At 37.5% G+C, this 21,391-nt stretch overlaps 2 protein-coding genes across 3 annotated transcripts; one reads left to right on the forward strand and one right to left on the reverse strand.

The window, feature by feature from the left end:
• The first annotated feature begins 4,416 nt into the window (after window positions 1–4,416).
• Window positions 4,417–13,574, forward strand: LOC113296720. The gene is made up of 25 exons (XM_026545048.1): window positions 4,417–4,573; window positions 4,681–4,847; window positions 5,199–5,308; window positions 5,600–5,765; window positions 5,870–5,970; window positions 6,085–6,157; window positions 6,289–6,424; window positions 6,556–6,716; window positions 6,989–7,113; window positions 7,218–7,314; window positions 7,418–7,514; window positions 7,643–7,694; window positions 8,159–8,260; window positions 8,341–8,487; window positions 8,575–8,737; window positions 8,818–9,063; window positions 9,148–9,302; window positions 9,468–9,596; window positions 9,708–9,825; window positions 9,929–10,124; window positions 10,299–10,410; window positions 10,603–10,757; window positions 10,909–12,331; window positions 12,443–12,637; window positions 12,793–13,574. Exons 2-25 carry the CDS (start codon window positions 4,715–4,717, stop codon window positions 13,267–13,269), a joined length of 4,869 nt encoding a protein of 1,622 aa, XP_026400833.1. The 5' UTR covers window positions 4,417–4,573; window positions 4,681–4,714; the 3' UTR covers window positions 13,270–13,574.
• A 685-nt stretch (window positions 13,575–14,259) lies between these two features.
• On the reverse strand, window positions 14,260–18,132 carry LOC113296724. 2 transcript variants are annotated; one of them, XM_026545053.1, is made up of 11 exons: window positions 17,595–18,132; window positions 17,390–17,479; window positions 17,040–17,132; window positions 16,812–16,928; window positions 16,136–16,654; window positions 15,715–16,040; window positions 15,518–15,617; window positions 15,316–15,375; window positions 15,152–15,235; window positions 14,927–15,043; window positions 14,260–14,803 (listed from the first exon to the last, which is right to left on the reverse strand). In XM_026545053.1, exons 2-11 carry the CDS (start codon window positions 17,450–17,452, stop codon window positions 14,501–14,503), a joined length of 1,782 nt encoding a protein of 593 aa, XP_026400838.1. In that variant the 5' UTR covers window positions 17,453–17,479; window positions 17,595–18,132; the 3' UTR covers window positions 14,260–14,500. The 2 variants fall into 2 exon arrangements, with proteins under 2 accessions (XP_026400838.1, XP_026400844.1); XM_026545059.1 differs by lacking the exon at window positions 17,390–17,479.
• Between the last annotated feature and the right edge of the window lie 3,259 nt (window positions 18,133–21,391).

Below are 21,391 nucleotides of genomic sequence, written 5' to 3' on the forward strand. Positions count from 1 at the left end.
GAAGACTGCAAATTATGTAAACACTTCTTGGCAGGAACTTCCTTTGGAGAACTTTTCTTCATGTACTGTAATTTTGTCTGAGAATCAGTGAATATCACAGAATAATTTCTCATTAAAACAAAGTTTTCCTCTTTCAAGGATTTGCACTGTTTTTGGGTTAGAAGAAGGGACGCAACCAGTTTCTCTTTTTCAAAACGAAGGTTGTGTCAGATCAGATGAATGCGTCTCGATCAAACGTTTTTCTATAATTGAATCTTCTTTAACAATATCCTCAAGGACACTAATCCTTTCACGTTGTAGGGTAGTTTCTTGAAAAAGTTTTTCGATATTGTTAGAGAAGGACTCAATGATACTATAGAGTTCCGGTTCTCGACTAAGAGACTTTTCAAGTTCATCAATGAGTTGAGCATGATTTTGAAAATCAATAGTCTCACTGTATTTTTTTGAAATCCTGGTGAGTTCCATTTCAGCTTCTGACATGGTGTCAATTGTCTTATTTGAGGGAATGTTATCAAAATTTGATATCACAAACTTTCTACTTCGGGATTCGGAAGAATCAGCTAAGGAGTTATCCTTTGAGGTAAGCCCAAGACATTTGGCATAATTAAAAGCTTTGGAAGACATTTTAGTATGCGTAGAAACAAGAGATATAATTTTGTCCATAGATTCAGATTGTTACAAACACAGACTTTTAAGGTCTTAAGCGTGTTTTCCTGCTCTGATACCAATTGAAAAAGCGGGGGTCTAACAACCAAACCCAATATTTCGCTTAGGAATTTGTATGGACTAACTCCAATATACTTTCAAGAGAATCAACTAGACAGTCAGACTCAATCTTAAGAAAAGTATATCAAAGAGTTATATCTCAATTTCTTAATTCAATCTGCAATCAAACAAATAAAAATTTGCGAGTCTAATTGAATATAAGAAATACCTTGGACGGTATCAAAAACCAACATCCAAGTATCAATCAATTTAATCAACAACCAAAGGTTGGATTCACAATTGATTGAACTTAACGCACAACCTGTGATATTTCAATTATATAAACAAATACAATGCGGAAAAAAAATAACACAAACACCAGAAATTTTGTTGACGAGGAAACCGCAAATACAGAAAACCCCCGGGACCTAGTCCAGATTTGAACACCACATTGTATTAAGCCGCTACAGACACTAGCCTACTACCAGTTAACTTCGAAATGGAATGTAGTTGAGCCCTAACCAATCTCACACTGATCAAGGTACAGTCGCGTTCCTGACGCCTCTTGAACCGCGCCAGATTTTGCGCACTTGATTCCCTTAGGTGATCTCACCCACAACTAAGAGTTTCTACGACCCAAAGTCGAAGACTTGATAAACAAATCTGTATCACAGAGAAAAGTCTACTGAATAGATAAATCTGTCTCCCACATAAATACCTACGAGTTTTGTTCCGTCTTTTGATAAATCAAGGTGAACATGAACCAATTGATAAACCGGACTTATATTCCCGAAGAACAGCCTAGTATTATCAATCACCTCATAATAATCTTAATCGATTAACGAAACAAGATATTGTGGAATCACAAACGATGAGACGAAGATGTTTGTGACCACTTTTCAATCTTGCCTATTGGAGAATAAATCTCGAGCAAATCTTAAAGAAGATAGTACTAAATCACAATAGAAAACAACAAGATCAGAATAATTGGGTTTGGCTTCACAATTCCAATGAATTCTTCAAGTCGTTAACCTACAGGGTTTCGTGAAAAATCTAAGGTTAAATGAGAATCGACTCTAGTTGCAACTAGTATCACACAGGAGGTGTGGGGATTGGGTTTCTCAGTTGCTAGAGTTCTCCTTTATATAGTCTCCAAATCAGGATTTGCAATCAATGTTACCTTGGTAACAAAGCATTAAATATTCATCGTTAGATGAAAACCTGATTAGATTCAAGCTAATATCTTTCAACCGTTAGATCGAACTTAGCTTGTTATACACAAATGAAATGTACCATCATTTAGATAAAGGCGACCGTACCTAAACGTGTACACTTAGTTGGTTCAACAATAGTTAACCAATGGTTAGCCATATGAGCACTTTCATATCAACCTTATTCATCTTCATCACAACTAGTTCAAATGACTCAAATGAAACTAGTTAGAGAGTTGTTTAATTGTTTGTATTCTCATAGAAGTATACAAGACGCAATTGAAGCAAAATCAATTTTGATTCATTCGAATCATTTCATGAACATTATAGCCATGGTTTACAAAAGATTGCATTCCTTATTATATAAATGTTTAGTTCATGAAAAAACCGGTTTTAGAACATAACCTACTTAAGTGTGCAAACGGGTACGCATAACTAAGTAGCCGAACTGAGTTTGGTTACGCTAGTACGCGTACAGATACACATACCATACTATACTTCCAAACTCCAGCAGAAATTCACGGAACTTGAACTTCCGCCAGTATGTGTACGGGTACGCATACTTAGTTCCCGAACTTCCAACAACCAACCAGTACGCTTACGGGTACGCATACCATGGTTTCCGGTTTTGGACTTTACACAAATGTGAATACACACTATGTTTATATCCAATCATGGTTACATGTTCTAAACCCTCATTTTAATCATTGAAATATTCTTGGAAGACGACAATAACTGTCTCACACAAACTATTAGCTTCAAAGCAATTTTCAAGTGATCGAATGATCAATACGAAACACTCTGAGTCTACATCAAATGACTGTCTCACACAAATCATGTAAGATGTTACGAGGCGATTTTCACATGATCATCTTTTGACTTTCGTCAAGAATAAAAGATGAACTTGGTTAAAACGAAAGCTCACCAACACATATTTCGAGAAATAGATAAGCGAGATAAACTCGGCTCGAAATATCAAATGTGTATAATTGAAGGCTATATAGCAATATGACTTTTGTCTCAAATAGGAGATAAAATAGATAGACTTTTGAGTGATACATGAGTTCAAGTCTCCATGTACCTTTTGTTGATGAAGTTCCACAAGTTCCCTTGAGTACTTCTTCGTCTTCATTCGATGAACGCCGTGAAGTCTAAATTTCAACTACACTTACTATCCTAATCCGAGACTTAGCTATAAGTAGACTAGAAGTCAAGACTTATAGTTTTGGAAACTAAACTTGACAAACAAGCTTGAGATAGCAATGCTTGCGAGTTCGACCGAGCAGTGCTCTAACAAGACAAGTACTAGGTTAGTTAACTAGCATTTCTTGTTAAGGCATTCGATTAGACTTGAATAACCGAAACTTCCACTTTGATAAGTCTAATTAAGAACAAAATTAACTTAGTTTCTCTTATCCGGAATCGAATTGGACTAAACAATTCATCCCAAAAACCTTTTCTTTTGTTAAGCCATAAACAATTCATACAAACTGAATAAATCAACTTGCATAATTATTTACCTCAACCGGAAGCAATTGAAACAACATAGACATTAAAGCACCGCAATTGCACCGAAATTTTGTAAGCTTAAACGATTGATACCAAACAATAAAGCAAGATAACAATAGTTTTTCTTAACCGGAAATAATTGAATCACACACACATCCATACACAAATATTGGAATAAAACATCAATTGTACCGAAATTTTGTTAAGCAAAAGCAATATATATACGCAATAAAATCAGGTTTTTCTTAAACAGGAAAACGATTAACTAACAAAGTCGTTACCTCAAATTTCGCATCCTCTTCTCCAATAATGTTCACATCTTCTTTCCAGAGAGAATTGATACCGAAATATCATTATGTTGTCATCCTTATGCAAGACAAAAAGAATAACAACAACCAACCTTTACCAGAGAAAAGATGAAAACCGATTTTTAACTATTGCAAGCAAAAGTTGAAAACCCTGAAACACATATGCTTATATGCTAAACCAAACGATTCAACATATTGTGACTTTTTCACATATTGTTTCAATCAGAACCCCTCATGATCCTTTGATAAAGCCTACCAACATGGGCTAGAACTTAATCCTGCTAAACCAAAAAGTCACCCAAACCATAAGGGTTCACAACATATGAGATCGAATAATAAGGTTATGAAAACTGAAATCAAACATCCCATACAGATACATAGCAATAAGATAAAGCATTCAAACACATGCTATGTACTCACATCGTTCCACTTACGGCTATACAGAATGGCAAGCGCGAGCTTACTTCCCTGTAATTCTGTTGTTGCCTGGTGGCATAATGCCTTGAGCAGCCAGTTCATTTAGACAATGCGAGGACAAACAAGCTATACTAACGATAAAGTTAGATTCAATTGCAGCCGTGGGATCGAATTAATACACATCTCTATAACTTCGAAGGTTAAAAAATAAAAAAGTAAAAAAAATAAAAGTAACAGCAACAAAATCTCTGGCAAAACTCCCATCATTTTTCATCTCAATTTCTAAGCTAATTTAATTTTGCCATCATCATTATTAAAAATCAGTTCCATTCTTTTTTCCCCACTCGACTTTACCCAATTTCTTGTATAGTATCATCTTCAGATCTCTCATCGGTTCCTCACTTTCATGCCCTAATTACACAGGTGAAGATGATTTCCTTATTAAAATCGTTGTTCGATCTTTCAATCTCTCTCTATACATCTCGTTTTGATCTGATTTAGGGTTTTATAATACCAATTGTGGATTGCAGATTTGTAGGGCAAGTTCTCAAAGGGGGAGTAGTAATGGAGTGGGGAACGGTACAGCATTTAGATCTTCGTCATGTTGATCGTGGACTCACACCTTTACAACCTCATGCTGCTGCATTTCATCCTACTCAAGCACTTATTGCTGCTGCCATTGGAAAATATTTAATTGGTTAGTAATTCACCCTACGAACTTCAAAAGAATTAAGTGAAGTTTGATTTCTGAAAACTAGATTCGTCACTGGATCATAAACTTCAGATCTCCTCAATGTTTAGGTTACGCATATAAATTGTTTCCACAATTAAGTTTGACGATATGAGGATCTTCAATTCAGATTAAATTGAACTGTATTGTATTCATTCTAGTAAAGTTAGTGTAGTTCTATTGTTGGAGGTTCAGAATGATTTAAATATAGAAGATGAAGTTTGAAGATTTGTACTATGTCATGTTAGCTTGTTACTATGCAAGTAACAAGTTGCACTTGCTGGAGTAATTTTCTGATGTAACCTTTGCTTTTCTCAGAATTTGATGCACTTACTGGAAGTAAGATTTCCACAATTGACATTGGTGCGCCTGTTGTACGTATGCTATATAGTCCTACAACTGGGCATTCTGTAATTGCTATACTCGAGGTTGGCTAACTTTCTCTCTTTTTTACATAAGCAACTCCGACTTAGACATCACATTACATTTTTGCAAGGCAAGAATTTGATATTAGTTGGGCAATCAGGATATAGGTCTGCCCATCTTGACCTCAAAATGTAGGTTCCAGCTCCCATTTGCCCTGCAATTTGGTGGGCTGTCCTATCCAGAGTCCCAACATCAGATAACGACAAGGGATGCTGAGCAATCTCTTGATATATAGTTTTTGCTTTTGAACTGTGCATTTCTCAGATAGTCTATGTTTCTTTTTTTGGTTCTAGGACTGTACAATTCGGTCATGTGACTTTGACACTGAGCAGACTTGTGTTTTACATTCACCTGAAAAGAAATCAGAACGCATTTCTTCTGATACAGAAGTCCATCTTGCCTTAACACCTCTCCAACCCGTTGTATTCTTTGGTTTCCACAAAAGGATGAGTGTAACAGGTTCTTCTTCTGTAATATCCTTTTCCTTTTATTCTTATTTCTATTTCTATTATAAGATTAGTAGTGGATGTTTCTAAATGTTTTATTGCTTCTTTTGCATGAAGTTGTTGGAACTGTTGAAGGAGGAAGACCACCAACCAAAATTAAGACAGACTTAAAAAAACCAGTTGTCAATCTTGCTTGTCATCCCCGACTTCCGGTTCTGGTAATATGCACCATATCACTTGAGTTAGTGCAGTCTACTCTTCAGTGAATCAGTACAGCCGAGTTCTTCTATTTGTGAAAAACATTTAACAGGCGTTTTGCTTTTTGCTTCCAGTACGTCGCTTATGCAGATGGTTTGATACGAGCTTACAACATACATACATATGCTGTTCATTACACCCTGCAACGTAAGATGTTTAACATTTATTTAGTGGTTGATGACACGTCAGTTGAAAGACTCTACCCCGTTTCTTTCTCTCTTTTTTCTTCCTTGCAAGTGATCTCGTAATTGTAATATTTCCATTTGCTCCCTAAACAGTTGATAATACTATTAAGCTTATCGGTGCTGGCGCATTTGCTTTTCACCCAACCTTGGAGTGGATTTTTGTTGGTGATAGACGTGGTACCCTTTTGGCATGGGATGTTTCAACAGAGAGACCAAATATGATAGGAATGTAAGTTTCTTGCGGTTAAGTTGGTAATTGATAGTTTTGTTGATAGTAAGAGTGCATGCAGTTGGTGCTACTGTTTGTATAATTTTTGTGATTGCTTTGACATTTCACTGCACTGACAATTGCTACTTCAGTACACAGGTGGGTTCACAGCCAATCTCATCAGTTGCATGGCTTCCTATGTGCCGGCTGTTAGTCACACTTTCCAAGGATGGAACACTTCAAGTTTGGAAAACACGAGTTATAATTAATCCGAATAGGCCACCTGTGCAAGCAGGCTTTTTCGAGCCTGCTGGTTAGTCACTTCTTTCCACCAAATTACTCCTCACTGTAACATTGTCCTGAAACTTGATATCTTGTGCTGACTGAGGTTGGTCAAGCTAGTTATTATGTGTCTGCATCATCATGGAAATGTTTATCTGATTTCAAGTCTTTTAGTAGGCAGAAGTCTCTTGAGTACATGCTGAAGTAATGAATATTATTTTTTTGCTTTGCGTTATTTCTGTTGCATATAGTTACTGGTGTATGTATGGAAGTGTAAGATGATATTTCTTTTCTATTTTGCAGTCATTGAGTCGATTGACATCACTAAGATACTGTCTCAGCATGGGGGAGAAGCTGTATATCCATTACCACGAATCAGAAATATAGTAGTTCATCCCAAATTGAATTTAGCAGCATTACTGTTTGCAGTTAAGTCCATAACGATATTTCATATACTCATTATCAAGATTAATAAAATAACATGACCAGTTGATATTTAAGGAATGGCTTTTGCTTTCTTTTTTCTTTACAGCATGTAGGTTCAGACACGCCAAAAAATAGGGCAGCATACACTAGAGAAGGCCGTAAGCAGCTTTTCGCAGTTCTTCAGAACGCGAGGGGATCATCAGGTGCTTGTTTGGATATTATTGCATTATTTCTACAATGAATCCAGCCAACTACAAATCTATTTGAGATGTGAAATATCTGCTTATTGCTAGATGTTCTGTGCAGCTTCTGCTTTGAAGGAAAAGCTTTCATTATTAGGTTCTTCTGGAGTTTTAGCTGACCATCAGCTTCAGGTTCAGCTTCAGGAGCATCATTCAAAAGGGTGCGCTGATATTTGACAAGGATCATTTTATCGCATCTTATTGTTTTCTTTAAAAGAAGGTGACCTTGGATTACCTTCCTGCAAAATATGTATTGCATATGGTAACAGCGAGTTCTTTTTTCTGCCAGCCAAAGTCAGCTTACCATATCAGATATTGCACGGAAGGCGTTTCTTCACAGTGTATGTTTCCTTCTTTTACATACCATTGTTTTTGTTCGATAACTTAATTGCAGTTGTTGTGACGTGGATATGGACCATATTGACATGGGTTCTAAATCCGTTATAAAACTAAACAGGGTATTCAAAATGAAAATTTCTAGGTTCCTGCATGAATACATCCAAATGAACAACCGCAGAGGAGAACTTTAATGACTTTGATATTCCTAGTCAGTAAGCTGTGCAAGTACTATTACATATTGGTAGTGGCTAGTGCTCTATTTAGTACAACATACTGGAAATAGACAAATTATTACACTTGAATTTGTACTTAGGTCAGAGATTTTCGTGGCAGCACAATCATAGATACTCTCACTCTTGGCAGTGGATCATACCCATTCCTTGTCTGGATTCAAGCAACTTTTTTCCATTGTTTGTTCTTTTCACTAAAATAGTTCTCTTGTGTTTTGTGTTCTTTCCTTATATAGCATTTCATGGAAGGTCACTCCAAAAGTGCTCCAATATCTCGGTTGCCTCTCATCACAGTAGTGGATGCTAACCATCATCTCAAGAACATCCCTGTCTGTCAGGTACTTTTTGTAGTAGGTTTATAACCTAATTGTTGTGTAGGTTGCTTTCGTATCTTAACTCATTCCACCAAATCATGCAGCCATTTCAGTTGGAGCTCAATTTTTTTAATAAAGAGAACAGGGTTCTTCACTACCCAGTAAGGGCGTTTTATGTAGATGGAGTCAACCTTATGGCACATAACCTTTCCACTGGAGCTGATAACATATACAAGAAGCTCTACCCCTCGGTACTGGTGACACTTTATTTCCCTTATAGAACTCAATGTCATATCTATCATCATTAGTAACAATACTCAATTGCCTTTTGGTTTCAGATTCCAGGGCATATAGAGTGCTACTCAAAGTCCATTCACTACAGTATCAAACAGCATCTATTTCTTGTTGTCTTTGAGTTCAGTGGTGGTACTAAGGATGTCGTAGTTTATTGGGAAAAGACTAATTTCCATTCAGCTACTAGTAAAGAAAGCACCATTAAAGGTTTGTTACCCCAGTGAACTTTCTTATTTTTTATCTTTTGGTTTAAGTTTTTGCCTTAATCTTTTCTGTTTGTAATGTAGGTCGAGATGCAGCATTTATTGGCCCTAATGAAAACCAGTTTGCCATCCTGGACGATGAGAAAACTGGTCTGAATTTGTATATCCTGCCAGGGGCTCAAAAGGAAGCTGTTGGCAAAAATGAAGTTCCTAATGTTGATGCTTCTGCGGATGTTAACGCTTCTGCTGATGTTGATGGTGGTTCAATCCGGGGACCGGTTCAATTTACCTTTGAAACCGAAGTTGATCGCATCTTTTCAGCACCAATAGGTTTTCTATGGAAAAAAACCCACGCATTTTACAGTCTATTTATTGACAAACATTATATAATGCTATAATTATTTCTTATTGTAGAATCAACTATCATTTATGCAATTCATGGGAATCATATTGGTTTGGCAAAGCTTATCCAGGGATATCTTTTGTCAACTAATGATGGCCAACAAGGACCAGCAAAAGCGGAAGGGAAAAACTTAATCAAATTGAAAGTGGATGAGATTGTATTGAAGGTAATTGGCGCTGCTCTACCCCAATATACGGTTATATGAATCCCGAGGCTCTATTTATCATATTTAGGAGGTCGCACATACTTAAAGCTTAATTTAATTGTTAATCTTGCACATAAGCTGGATCTCTCCGACAAGTGATATATATGGTCCTTCTGCATTTTACAGATTCAATGGCAAGAAACTCTTAGAGGTTATGTTGCAGGACTATTGACTAGCCACAGGGTGCTGATTGTTTCGGCAGATCTGCAAATACTGGCAACCACTTCTGCGAAATTCGACAAGGGAATGCCTCCAATATCCTTCAAAAATAGGTTTTACTGTGAATGACACTAAACAATGAAAACAAAATTTTGAATTGTAGGATCAACATATTATATATTTGTTTAAACCTTAATTCCATTTTACTTTAGATCCCTTTTATGGGTTGGTCCATCACTTCTCTTTTCAACTTCAACTGCCATTAGTGTGCTTGGCTGGGACAGCAAAGTCAGGACGATTCTCTCTATCAGTATGCCATACTCAGGTAATCTTCTTGTGAAGTGTCCTGTCTCAACGTATTTTGTGGACTGGTTTGCCCCAAAACACTTTCTTTCTCTGACCCATCAGCATTACCTTTTTCCATGCAGTGTTAGTTGGTGCTTTGAACGATCGTATACTGCTTGCTAACCCAACAGATATAAATCCCAGACAAAAGAAAGGGATCGAGATAAGGAGCTGTCTTGTTGGGCTTCTTGAACCTCTTCTTATTGGGTTTTCCACAATGCAACAATATTTTGAGCAAAAGCTTGATTTATCTGAAATCCTTTACCAGATAACATCTAGGTTCTTGTTCACCTTTTCAGTCTCGTGTTTCCCTTATCCGGCTATTTACTGAATGTGATTCTGGTTACTACATGGTTTTCTCAAGTTATAGCTGAGGGTTGTTTTTATTTAAAAACAAAACAAAATGATCCTAATAATAACGTTTGAATGTTTCTCGGCCTTGTTGTAATGTAGGTTCGACAGTTTGCGTATTACTCCAAGGTCCCTTGATATTCTTACCGGAGGTTCTCCTGTTTGTGGAGATCTTGCAGTGTCACTATCCCAATCAGGACCTCAGTTTACTCAGGTGTCATACAACATATTTCTTACGCACATTTTTTTTTTATATATAGTTCTATGCATTTTTTGTCCATTTTGTTTATGAAAATAAATCTTGCAGAAAGTTTTAATTTCAGATGTGGTTAATATTATGCATGCATTCTTAGTTTTTTTACGCTCAACCCTCATTTTAACCCACTTGAGCGTGTTTTCGTTGTAGGTTTTGCGGTGCATCTATGCAATCAAAGCTCTCCGTTTTTCTACTGCTTTGTCAGTATTGAAAGATGAGTTCTTGCGATCAAGAGATTATCCGCAATGCCCTCCAACTTCCCATTTGTTCCACCGCTTTCGCCAGTTGGGATATGCCTGTATCAAGTATGGATGTTTAATCTAACATTGTTAAAACCCTGGTGTTAAACATCTTTGATGAATGCTGTTTGAACCTATGTTTAACACCAACTTTATCGAATTCCTTCGTTTAATAACTGCATTTCTTTGAGTTATAACCTGCTAGATGAAATTGCAGATATGGTCAGTTCGACAGTGCGAAAGAAACATTTGAAGTTATTGCGGACTTTGAAAGTATGCTTGACTTATTTATATGCCACCTGAATCCTAGCGCCATGAGGCGTCTTGCTCAGAAGTTGGAAGATGCCGGAACTGATTCAGAACTAAGGCGATACTGTGAAAGGATTTTGAGAGTTCGTTCAACAGGATGGACGCAAGGTATTTTTGCCAATTTTGCTGCTGAAAGTATGGTTCCCAAAGGCCCTGAGTGGGGAGGGGGAAACTGGGAAATCAAGACACCTACAGAAACAAAGGGCATACCGCAGTGGGAATTGGCAGCAGAGGTGATGCCATATATGAAGACTGATGATGGTCCCATACCAGCCGTCGTCGTGGACCACATTGGTGTGTACTTGGGTGTAATTAAAGGAAGGGGAAATGTGGTAGAAGTAAGGGAGGATAGTTTAGTTAAAGCTTTTACTGCGGCAGGAGCTGACATAAAGACAAATGGTATTCACGCATCTGCAGCTAATCTTATATCGGATAAGCCGAACGGAGTTGGTGGTAGTAACGCTATGAACTTAGCAGGTCTCGAAACACTGGGTAAAGCAGGTTCAACTGCTGCTGATGAACAGGCAAGAGCAGAAGAGGAATTTAAAAGATCGCTTTATGGTGCTGCTGGGGGTGATAGCAGCAGCGATGAAGATGGAGTATCAAAGACCAAAAAGATACGCATAAGAATACGAGATAAACCGGCTGCAGCTACGGCGGTGGATGTTAATAAGATCAAAGAAGCAACGAGGCAATTTAAACTTGGTGAGGGGTTAGGCCCACCAATGAGTAGGACAAAGTCGTTATCTGGAGGATCTCCAGATCTGTCACAGATGATGTCCCAACCAGGTCTTCCAGCCACAACAAACATGACAACACCTGGATTTTCTGCTCCTCCTGGTGATATGTTTGGAACCAACACTTTGGCACTACCTGCACCACCAGGGGCAACTGCGCCTGGCCCTGGAACACCAGCGCCTATCCCTGAGGATTTTTTCCAAAATACCATATCGTCCTTCCAGGTTGCAGCTTCTTTACCTCCTCCTGGAAGGTATACCTCAATGGATCAGAGTTCTCAAGGGGTTAATAGTAACCAGACAGCTTTGAACCAGGCAAATGTGGCATCTGATATCGGTCTTCCAGGAGGTGGTGTTCCGCCTCAACAACCTCAACAACCGACTATCCCCATGGAGTCCATTGGACTTCCTGATGGTGGTGTCCCTCCCCAACAACCTATGGGTCCTGTTGGTGCGCCTACGCTGCCACAGGCTCAGTTGTCTCAGGCAACGTCACAACCCATCGATCTGACCTCACTTGAAGGTCCTGGTGCTGTTAACACTGGAAAGCCTCCAGCACCTGCTTCACCGCCATCAACTGTGCGCCCTGGACAGGTATCCCAATTAGTCTATTATCTCATCCGTACGATTGCGAAATAAGTTCGTAAAGTCTCTAATACTGTGATAGTAATCTGGTGACTAATATCCTTTTTCATTTTTTTGTAGGTTCCCCGTGGAGCAGGTGCTGCAATATGTTACAAAACTGGACTTGTTCATTTGGAGCAGAATCAACTTTCAGATGCATTATCCTGTTTCGATGAAGCTTTCCTGGCTCTGGCAAAAGACCAGTCTCGTGGAGCTGACATCAAAGCTCAAGCCACAATCTGTGCTCAGTACAAGATTGCAGTTGCATTACTTCAGGTATCGTTGGCCTATCAAAAACACAAACATAGCGTCTTGTCCTCAAATCTACAGAACAAGACATAAGAGGCTTACATGTCCTGATCCAGCAGTAGAAATGAAAGTCAAAACACCTTTTACTCCTGGGTAACACGATTATTTTGGTGTCATGACAGGAAATTGGACGGCTGCAAAAGGTTCAAGGCACCAGTGCAGCAATTAGTGCTAAAGATGAGATGGGAAGGCTTTCCCGTCATCTGGGTTCTTTGCCTCTCCAAGCAAAACATCGAATAAGCTGCATCAGGACCGCCATCAAACGGAACATGGAGGTGCAGAACTATTCTTACGCCAAGCAGATGCTCGATCTTCTCCTTTCTAAAGCACCTCCTAGCAAACAAGATGAATTGAGAAGCTTGATCGACATGTGTGTCCAAAGGGGATTGACTAACAAGTCTATCGATCCACTAGAAGATCCTTCACAGTTCTGTGCTGCCACACTCAGCCGCCTTTCCACCATTGGGTATGATGTTTGTGATCTCTGTGGAGCAAAATTCTCTGCCCTAACGGCTCCTGGATGCATCATATGTGGTATGGGAAGCATTAAAAGATCAGATGCAGTTGTTGGGCCTATTGCTGCTACTCCATTTGGATGAGTCGAAGTTGTATTATATGTTGATTTTGTGTTCATAAAGGAGGTTTTCATTTTCTTTCTTCTTTGTAGGTCTCTTTATCTATGTATTTCTCTCATATTTTTTCTTCTTTTGCTGGCAAGTTACTTAGATTAGCTAATGTTGAGGCGTTACATAGATATATATTCTGTCTGTGTGTAATTTTCTGTAGTTCCTTCCTCGAAGGGATTATAAACACTTGTACCAAAAAGTAATTGATTTTAATGAATAGAGCTAGGTGTGAGAAATGGTTTATGTATTTTCAGTCATGTCAAAACCCTTATGATACGACTCCCATATCTCCATACACTGTTAGTTTATATCTTTCAGTGCTATTTTATTCATGCAAACTTAATGTTCATGTGCTTTGCCATCATATGATTATTGGTTTCAAATGATGATAATGTTTTATTCCTGGAAGAAGATAATCTGACCAAACGTAGATAATGGGTATATCAAGTGTGCATGAGGAGGACTGCTGCGGTGTGTTCAGATTTTCATCCTTCATAACTACTCTCTGACTCCAAGCTTGGGACTAACTCTGTAACATCTCTCTTCTTCCCAACTTTGTAAAAAGAGAGAGTGCTTTGTTCCTTGCTTCAACCTTATATTAATGGTATAAGCAAGGACCACCACCCGACCTGTTTTGTCCTACCAATTACGCATTCACTATGCTCTCTCTTCCCAGAATATATTTTACTTTCCGACATTGAGACAAAGTTAGATTCGAAGTTTGATCGATAGTTACACAGTTTGTTGTCAGTTCAACAGATATTCAAGAAAACAATACCCTTCTTATTTTGTTCGTCTTTTGGCCTGAGAGATTCTTTTTAGTTCTCGACTTTGTTTGGCAAAGGATGCAAGTTGTTTCAAATCATACAATATATAATACAAATCCCTGAATTCAGCCAAAGAACTCATCGACACAAAGTTCGTTAACGCAAGTGCCTCCAAAAAAAAGAATAATCAATCATCTAGCGAAAAAGAAAATATAATGAATTGAAGCTCAATCCAAAAAAAGCCCTTGTGGTAAGACAACAACATTTCTATTACAATTACAGATGGATAGATAACATTATATAGACATATTTATTTTTATTCTTTTGTAATATGTTTGCTATAAGCTGTGTAGACTCTTTGATATGAAATCCCTGCCATGCATGCGCGCAGCATTCTAGGCCAATGATAAGAGGATTAAAGGAGAGAAGCGAGATTTTTATTGATGTAAAAGGTACCGGAAATTAAATTCATATGGTGTAACTTGTACCATTTGCGAAAGAGGTTCATTTCTTCCCCTCTCTAAGCATTTAACGGCTTTAGTCCTCAGCTCATTGGGTAACTGAAGGGCGACCCAATCCAGCAAGGATTTCATATCCTTCGCGAAGTCTAACAGATACCAGTCTAGCAACTTTGGAATCACTAACTTGTTGGAGCTCGTAATACTGACTGCGGCTTGTAAATAATCTCTCTTTGCAGTTTCGAGCTCATTTTCGACTTCAGACGCTGAATAAACTCTTACCTTCAATATAGCAACATGTGCTGATTAGATTTCAAATACTTACACCTTAAAGTGTAATAGAAAAATGAGGCTCATAAGCAGATGCTTAGGCTTAACATAAGCTTAAAGGAACAGTAAACTTACTGCAGGCGAAGACCAGCTTCCACATGAGAGTGCAAATGTGACCAATGGTTCAGACCACTCAAGTCCAAAGGCAGTCCTCGATATAAGCTCATTACATTTAGCATCTTTTGAGTAGGTCTGATGGACATCAAATGACAAAACGTTTTGTGAACATGTCAGCAATTTGAATGAGAAGAAGATTGGTGAGATGAAACTTTGATAGTTTTGAAGATAGAGCCAACATACGTGTTTTGAGTGATAAGGTAGTCTCAAGATGAAATGCTCAATTATCATTGCGTTAAGTGACTGCCCGCCTACATTTATCTTCGCCTGGAAGACAGAAACTGATATGCATGAGCAATGCATCCTCGGGTTATAAGAATTGAACAACAAATGGCGATGGATCATACCTTCTGCATCATTGCAATGACCATCTGAGGACTTTCTGGTATTCCATGCTCTATAAATGCCTAAAGCAAAAGAGCACAAAATCAGAAAGGAATCTTTTTGCCTAAATCATTGAGCTTGGATACCTCCAATAGAAAGAGTAAACAGGAAATAGTAAATTCAACTGAGAGCTATTATAAGGTGGTAGAAGGGTCTCAGTCATACATTCATCATGCATGAATTATAGACATTGATCCAGAATGCAAGCTTCTGTTGATGACTGAGGCCACGCAAGTCAGCCGACCTAAGTTTCCCTAGAAGGAGCCTACAAAATTGAGAAACTTCATGAGTAAACAATTAGCATTGTCATGGCATTGCTTAAATGAGGGAGGCAATGTAATTGTAAGGCTCAAGTAACTTACTTCAGTCTCTGTGTCAGAATAGAAGAGTCTGGCGTTGGATTGGGATCGACTGAGCTAGCTTCGATTGCCCGTAAGTGCTTATATGGGCCTACGTCCCATTTCTCAAATTCTTTACAGATACCATAAGGATCTCTAAACTCAGCTTCGAAGGAATCAGATCCCTTAACCTTCTGTGTCCTCATCCTCAAGAGAATGGCGGAGAGACATTTCACAATATCCTCGGATATCTTGTTTGGACACCTATTTTTTTCTCCTAAATTCTTTTGGTCCGGAAGAACCGAACAGCTTTCTTTTGCACTATCTCGGTCTATTGTTCTGCATTCTAGCTGGATTTTCACGAAATCCATTTTAGATGACCCACAAAGAAGTAACCTGAAAGGAACCAAATGGTTACAGTAAGCTGTCAATTCACTGAACATACCTGTAACTTGAGAGGAACCAAATGTTTCTCCTGTGACGTACTCTCCACTGGTGCACTTCTTCCAGTGGTTCTGATTCTTTGAATTGGTTGACTTGGGAGACTTTTGTTGTTCTTCGAAGAATTGATGGAGGAGTGATTCTCTTTGCCCCGCTCTTCTTCTGCAACTGATAATACAGCTGGTGCAAACCTTCGCGAGGGTTGTTTCACTAGTGCAGGCTGATTATGAGAATGCCCGGATTTAACATTTGACGCCAAGTGCGTTGAACTCGACGCCTTGCTTCCGCTTTGTGTGTACAATGTTGGCGAATTGCCATCTCCTCCTTGAGAGATTGTTTTTGGCTGCTCCTTTTTGTATTTTCTACTTGAATTGCATAACTCTGCTGGAGCATCCACGTTTCTCTTGGAGGATGCAACGTAAACAGCTTCTTCATACAAGCCTTGTCTGAAATTCACAACTTGTTCCTCGAGTCGGACAACCTCCTCCTCCAAAACAGCTACTTCAGCTAATAGCTCCAATGTCTTCAATGAAATCAAACCAAAATTCAATATGGTAGCTAATTCTAATTGGACACCTTTCACAATGTTTCCTTCTCATTTGGACTATTCATCATTTAGAAACAGCTGCAGAGACTAAGAAAATAAGAAATTGGAATCGAAAGCACGAATCAGAACTCACATTTTGAGGGAGATAAGGAGGCAAACGAGGTAAAGCTCCCAAGGGTCTAGTGAAAGCTCTTTCCAAAGCTCTATGCACATTTTCTTCATGTCTCAACTTCTTTTTAAGCTTATCAACCTGTAAAAATTGGTACAACGCTACAGTAATTCAATTGATCGAAAAACAATTCAAAATTTAAAATCACAATTCGAATGAAATTGATGGATATAAAATTTGTTAAAGTTTTACATCTTGTTGTAAGGCAATTTTTCTCTCTTTGCGAGAGAGTCGTCGATTCAAGGTTGGTTTTTCGGCCTCCATTAGTCTTTTCCCCTGTTTTTCCTTCATACCAAAAGAAGAAAAGAAAATGAATTAGACTGAAATAATGACATTTCTTTTCCAAAGAAATCAACAACCCATTTCAGAACATGATCTGTACACATAATCAAAGTTTTTTTTTTTTTTTTTTTTTTTCCAAATCCACTTTCTTGAATTAATGGGAACCCCATTAATGAAAATTCAATTGTAATTGGAGCCATTTCCTAAATTCTCTTAAAACAATAAAAAACCCAGATTGAATTTGATAAGAAGAATCCTACATTTTCAATTTTGACAAAAGGTTTGGTGATCTTTACTGTAGTTCTAGCTCTTGAGTTGATCATCTTTTCTAATCACTTGATATTAATTCCCTGGCAAACCCATGAAGAAATAGAATAGAATCAGAGGATAAAAATTCAAAACAGAATGTTTTTGTTATTATTCAAAATGAAGACTGGAACACTAGTACTGACTTAAAATCAGTACCTTGATTGAAATTTCTAACTTCATATTCCTTTGACAGAGTGGGAATCTTGAATGAATGTTACCTCAAAAAGAAAAAAGAATACTTGTACAGGAATGGGTAGGTATACTGTGAATTAAGAATAACGGTGAAAGAAAATTCTCGATCAGCGTGAATACAAAAGAGTAAGAAAAACTAAGAAGCAACAAAATCCCAGAGAAGAAGACGACGATATTTCGAGCTAATTAAACATTATTGAACAGTGTGAGCAAGTGCCTGTGGGTATGTCATGAGTGAGCGAGCGAGGAAAAAAAAAAAGAAAAGAAAGAAACTAGGAGGCTATATCCAAATTCCAAACTCCTAATTCTTTTCAATTTTTTAATCAGAGTGAGAGAGAAAGTGAATAAATAAAGAAATTACTAGCTAGTGAGAGACAGATAGACTAGTATTACGACTCTCTCTTTTAATCATCTTCATCATCACTCTCCGTCCTGATCATCATCGCTCAGCTCTCTACTAGTAATTCTCAAAATCACTGTTTCCATCTTCTTCAGCTCCTTCCAATTCCATATATATATATATATATATATATATAGTGGAGCGTGACAGTCATACTTATTCATGATCAGCTAATAAAACATGCGCTCCCTCCTACTCTGTTTTTTTTTTTACTTGCATTTACTATAACATTATTACCAGATTCTCTTCTTTTCAAATAATGGGTCTGGGTAATTTCTTCTGGGTAAAATCATCATCCATAATGTAGACAGAAAGAGAGAAAAGGATGGCGATGGGGGATGATTCGGTTATATATCCATCTTCCTCAGTTATCACTCATTCTCTCACGCTAGTCATGTTTCCTCCATGGGTGAGAAAAAGAGATGACTAAAGCTGCCCAAATTCACATGCTCTCTCTCTATCCATCTAAAAATTGATAATTCCCTTTCCTTTTTCTCTTTTGGCAAAATAATTCACCTAACATAATAATTTATTAGTGTGTAATTCTAGCTTCTTGTACTTCCAGATACTTTGATGACACACAAAAATAAAATTTTATTTATTTATTTAAAAAGTTGTTCTTCGCCATGAGATGAGATGAGATGAGATCAGATTAGATCCTGTATTAGCAAAACTAGACTTTACACCGGATGGTCAATCAACAGTTTGATATTGATCCTTCACCTACATGTCGTATAAGCAAAATTCAAACCCGGACTGTGGTGTAAGGATTGCAACACATATTACTAACCTGTCATGCAGATTGCAACACATTCTACTTACCTGTCATTGATGGAGGTGTCGTAGAATTATTTGCGAAGAAAAATACAAGTAGTTTGATTAATATAAGCACCACTGGGTGTAAACACTAGCAGTGAGCGTGCAATTCACGTGGACAGGATGATCCCAAACCAACTGTCGTCTCTAATCTCACTTTATCTTATCTTTAAATATAACTTAGATCTAATCTAATCTACACATGCAAATATTATATATACTCTATTATGCTACTAATCAACAATATTTACATCGAGTTCTTGACACATCATAATGTTGCCAAGCTAGCTTAATTCGCGGATGGGCTATTTAATCTTCCTTAATCATTTCATCCTAATTCCAAAACCTTTTGCATTATTCCAATCAAAGCCAAACAAAATGATTAAAAAAGCAGTCGTAAACTGGAAATTTGAATAGAAATAGAGAATTTACATCCTTACACTTAGTTCTTGTTTGAATATGGTTCTTCGAAGATTCCCATTTTACTTTTAACAAAACACTGGAAGAACTCGTATTAACACCAAAAGATTTACCACTGTACATGGACGTCTTCTTCTTCTTTCCGCCCATAGTTGAAAACTTGAAATGATAGTTATGTTAAACATGTATCCAACAATAATAATAAGTCTCCTTAATTAACAGTGGTAATGAGTCTACTCATGAATGCTCGCTTAATGAGAGACCTCTAGGTGGATGATGGCTGTCTCCCCATATGGCCCTGTCCTTGTAGTTGGATAAACATGACGGAAGCTAGGCTTTTAGGTAAACAATGACGTTGTATTATTGCATGTGATTTAAAGACTATACTTCAAAATTAATCATCTTAAGTTAAATAATCTTATCTTAACCTCTCCTTTTCCTTTAGTTAATCATTTTTCACTGTAAGTTTAATCTCCTGATGCACACACAAAAGAGAAAACAAATAGGACCCAGCATAAAGGCTATCCCTGTATTTTATTCTATTTCCCGCAATCAAAATCTTCAGCTGTGGGGACTTTCCTTTTTCTACCTTTACTGGTTAGTAACAAGATCGACCAGCTCGTGGATTTCTTTTTTTTGAGAAATTTTTTTGATGGGGGCAAATATTGATGAGGGCATTGGGGACGAATAGAAATTCGACATTTGTCCCTCTTTTTCTTATCATTTTCAGCTAATTAATATTTTTACTTTGTAAAGCGGAACTGCCCTTCGCAAAATCTGATCGAATCTGATTAGTTACTTATAAATGTTAACCAACCTTAAGTAGAGTTTAATCCTAATAAATGCTAAAATATTCTTGTTACTCTGATTCATCAACCTATTTACCCGATTCAAAATTCCAGATGTCGTTATTATTAACGAAGATTTTTTTGATGAAAATTATAAATCAAAGATTTTGAAGAAATAAAGCCCTAACTTTTCATTTATTTATGATGAATATATCATTGTGTCCATTAAGCTTCGTTCATCAACAATCGTTAGATTGCACAATCACTGCTACATTGTTTCAACTTTTAAAGTTCAAAAAGTCTGATTTGCATTTCAAACTCTCTCTGCAGAAAAAAAAAAACTGTGAATTTTAAGATTATACATACATCAATTGTCCATTGATCAAGTGCTAGAGTAGTAGAGCTAGCTATTACATCTCTCGATAGATTTATGTTTTGATCCTTAACTGCACGTTGATAATCTCAATAATAACTAATCAACCATGAAGCCATCTGTTGCAAACTTCTTCTTTCTTCCCTCCTTCTCTTCTTCTTCAATCTGATTGTCATATTAACGTCCCCGACATATAAAGCTATGGTTCATTATTTTGATAATAATCATCACTTTGAAAACCTTGATAATCATACAACAAAACCATTTCAAAGCAGGAGGGGGCGGAGGTTCCAGTGATGGTGGTGGTCATGGAGGCGGTGGAAGTTCCATATTTAGTTCGGTTTATAGATATAGCACATAACATTAAAAGATTTGCAGAAGGGTAAATCCGGTGTAAAATATGAAGACTCTAATTAGCTAAAAATGATAAGAAAAATAAAGACAAATATAGAAATCCTATTCGTCCCCCATGCCCCCATCGGTATTTGCCCCCATCAAAAATTTACTCCTTTTTTTATGGGTAGAGAAGCTATTGTTGGAATCAGATCACTTGTATCATCGCCTAATGTTTTTATCACTATATTATAGTATCATCGGTGATCGTGGATACTATTAATGCACGTTATTTAACATTTTTACTCTCATTCATTTTTCCAATATTAGGGCAGTTCCGGTAGAATGGAGAATGAGCAGATTTCTCCATTTCCATCCCACAGTAAGATTAGCGCCAAACCAAGAAAATAGATGGGAAAAGGCTCAAATATAAGAATTTGCCCATCCCATCTCAAACTGAACCGACAGTCTCAACAAAAGACGGTCGGTTTAATCATGGACGATCGTCCCAGACAAGTTCGTGCCTCGGTTAATGTGGAGACGAGCCATGTCTCAAAGTGAGATATTCGGTCTTATTTAAGTCGATAACGTATATTTTCATCCAACAACCATAATTTTATTCCCTGTAAAT

This window comes from Papaver somniferum, chromosome 1 (genome assembly GCF_003573695.1).
Source record: "Papaver somniferum cultivar HN1 chromosome 1, ASM357369v1, whole genome shotgun sequence".
NCBI lineage: Eukaryota > Viridiplantae > Streptophyta > Magnoliopsida > Ranunculales > Papaveraceae > Papaver > Papaver somniferum.

Bases quoted from the DNA above. Each gene is read 5' to 3' on its own strand.
- LOC113296724 (XM_026545053.1), bottom strand. From the start codon at position 17,452: ATGATCAACTCAAGAGCTAGAACTACAGTAAAGATCACCAAACCTTTT. The intron at 16,041-16,135 runs GTATGTTCAGTG...GTGAAAATCCAG, and splicing joins TGGTTCCTCTCAAGTTACAG to CTAGAATGCAGAACAATAGA. The intron at 14,804-14,926 runs GTAAGTTTACTG...GCTATATTGAAG, and splicing joins GAAGCTGGTCTTCGCCTGCA to GTAAGAGTTTATTCAGCGTC.
- LOC113296720 (XM_026545048.1), top strand. From the start codon at position 4,715: ATGGAGTGGGGAACGGTACAGCATTTAGATCTTCGTCATGTTGATCGT. The intron at 7,515-7,642 runs GTGCGCTGATAT...TTTTTCTGCCAG, and splicing joins CAGGAGCATCATTCAAAAGG to CCAAAGTCAGCTTACCATAT. The intron at 10,411-10,602 runs GTGTCATACAAC...TTTTCGTTGTAG, and splicing joins CAGGACCTCAGTTTACTCAG to GTTTTGCGGTGCATCTATGC.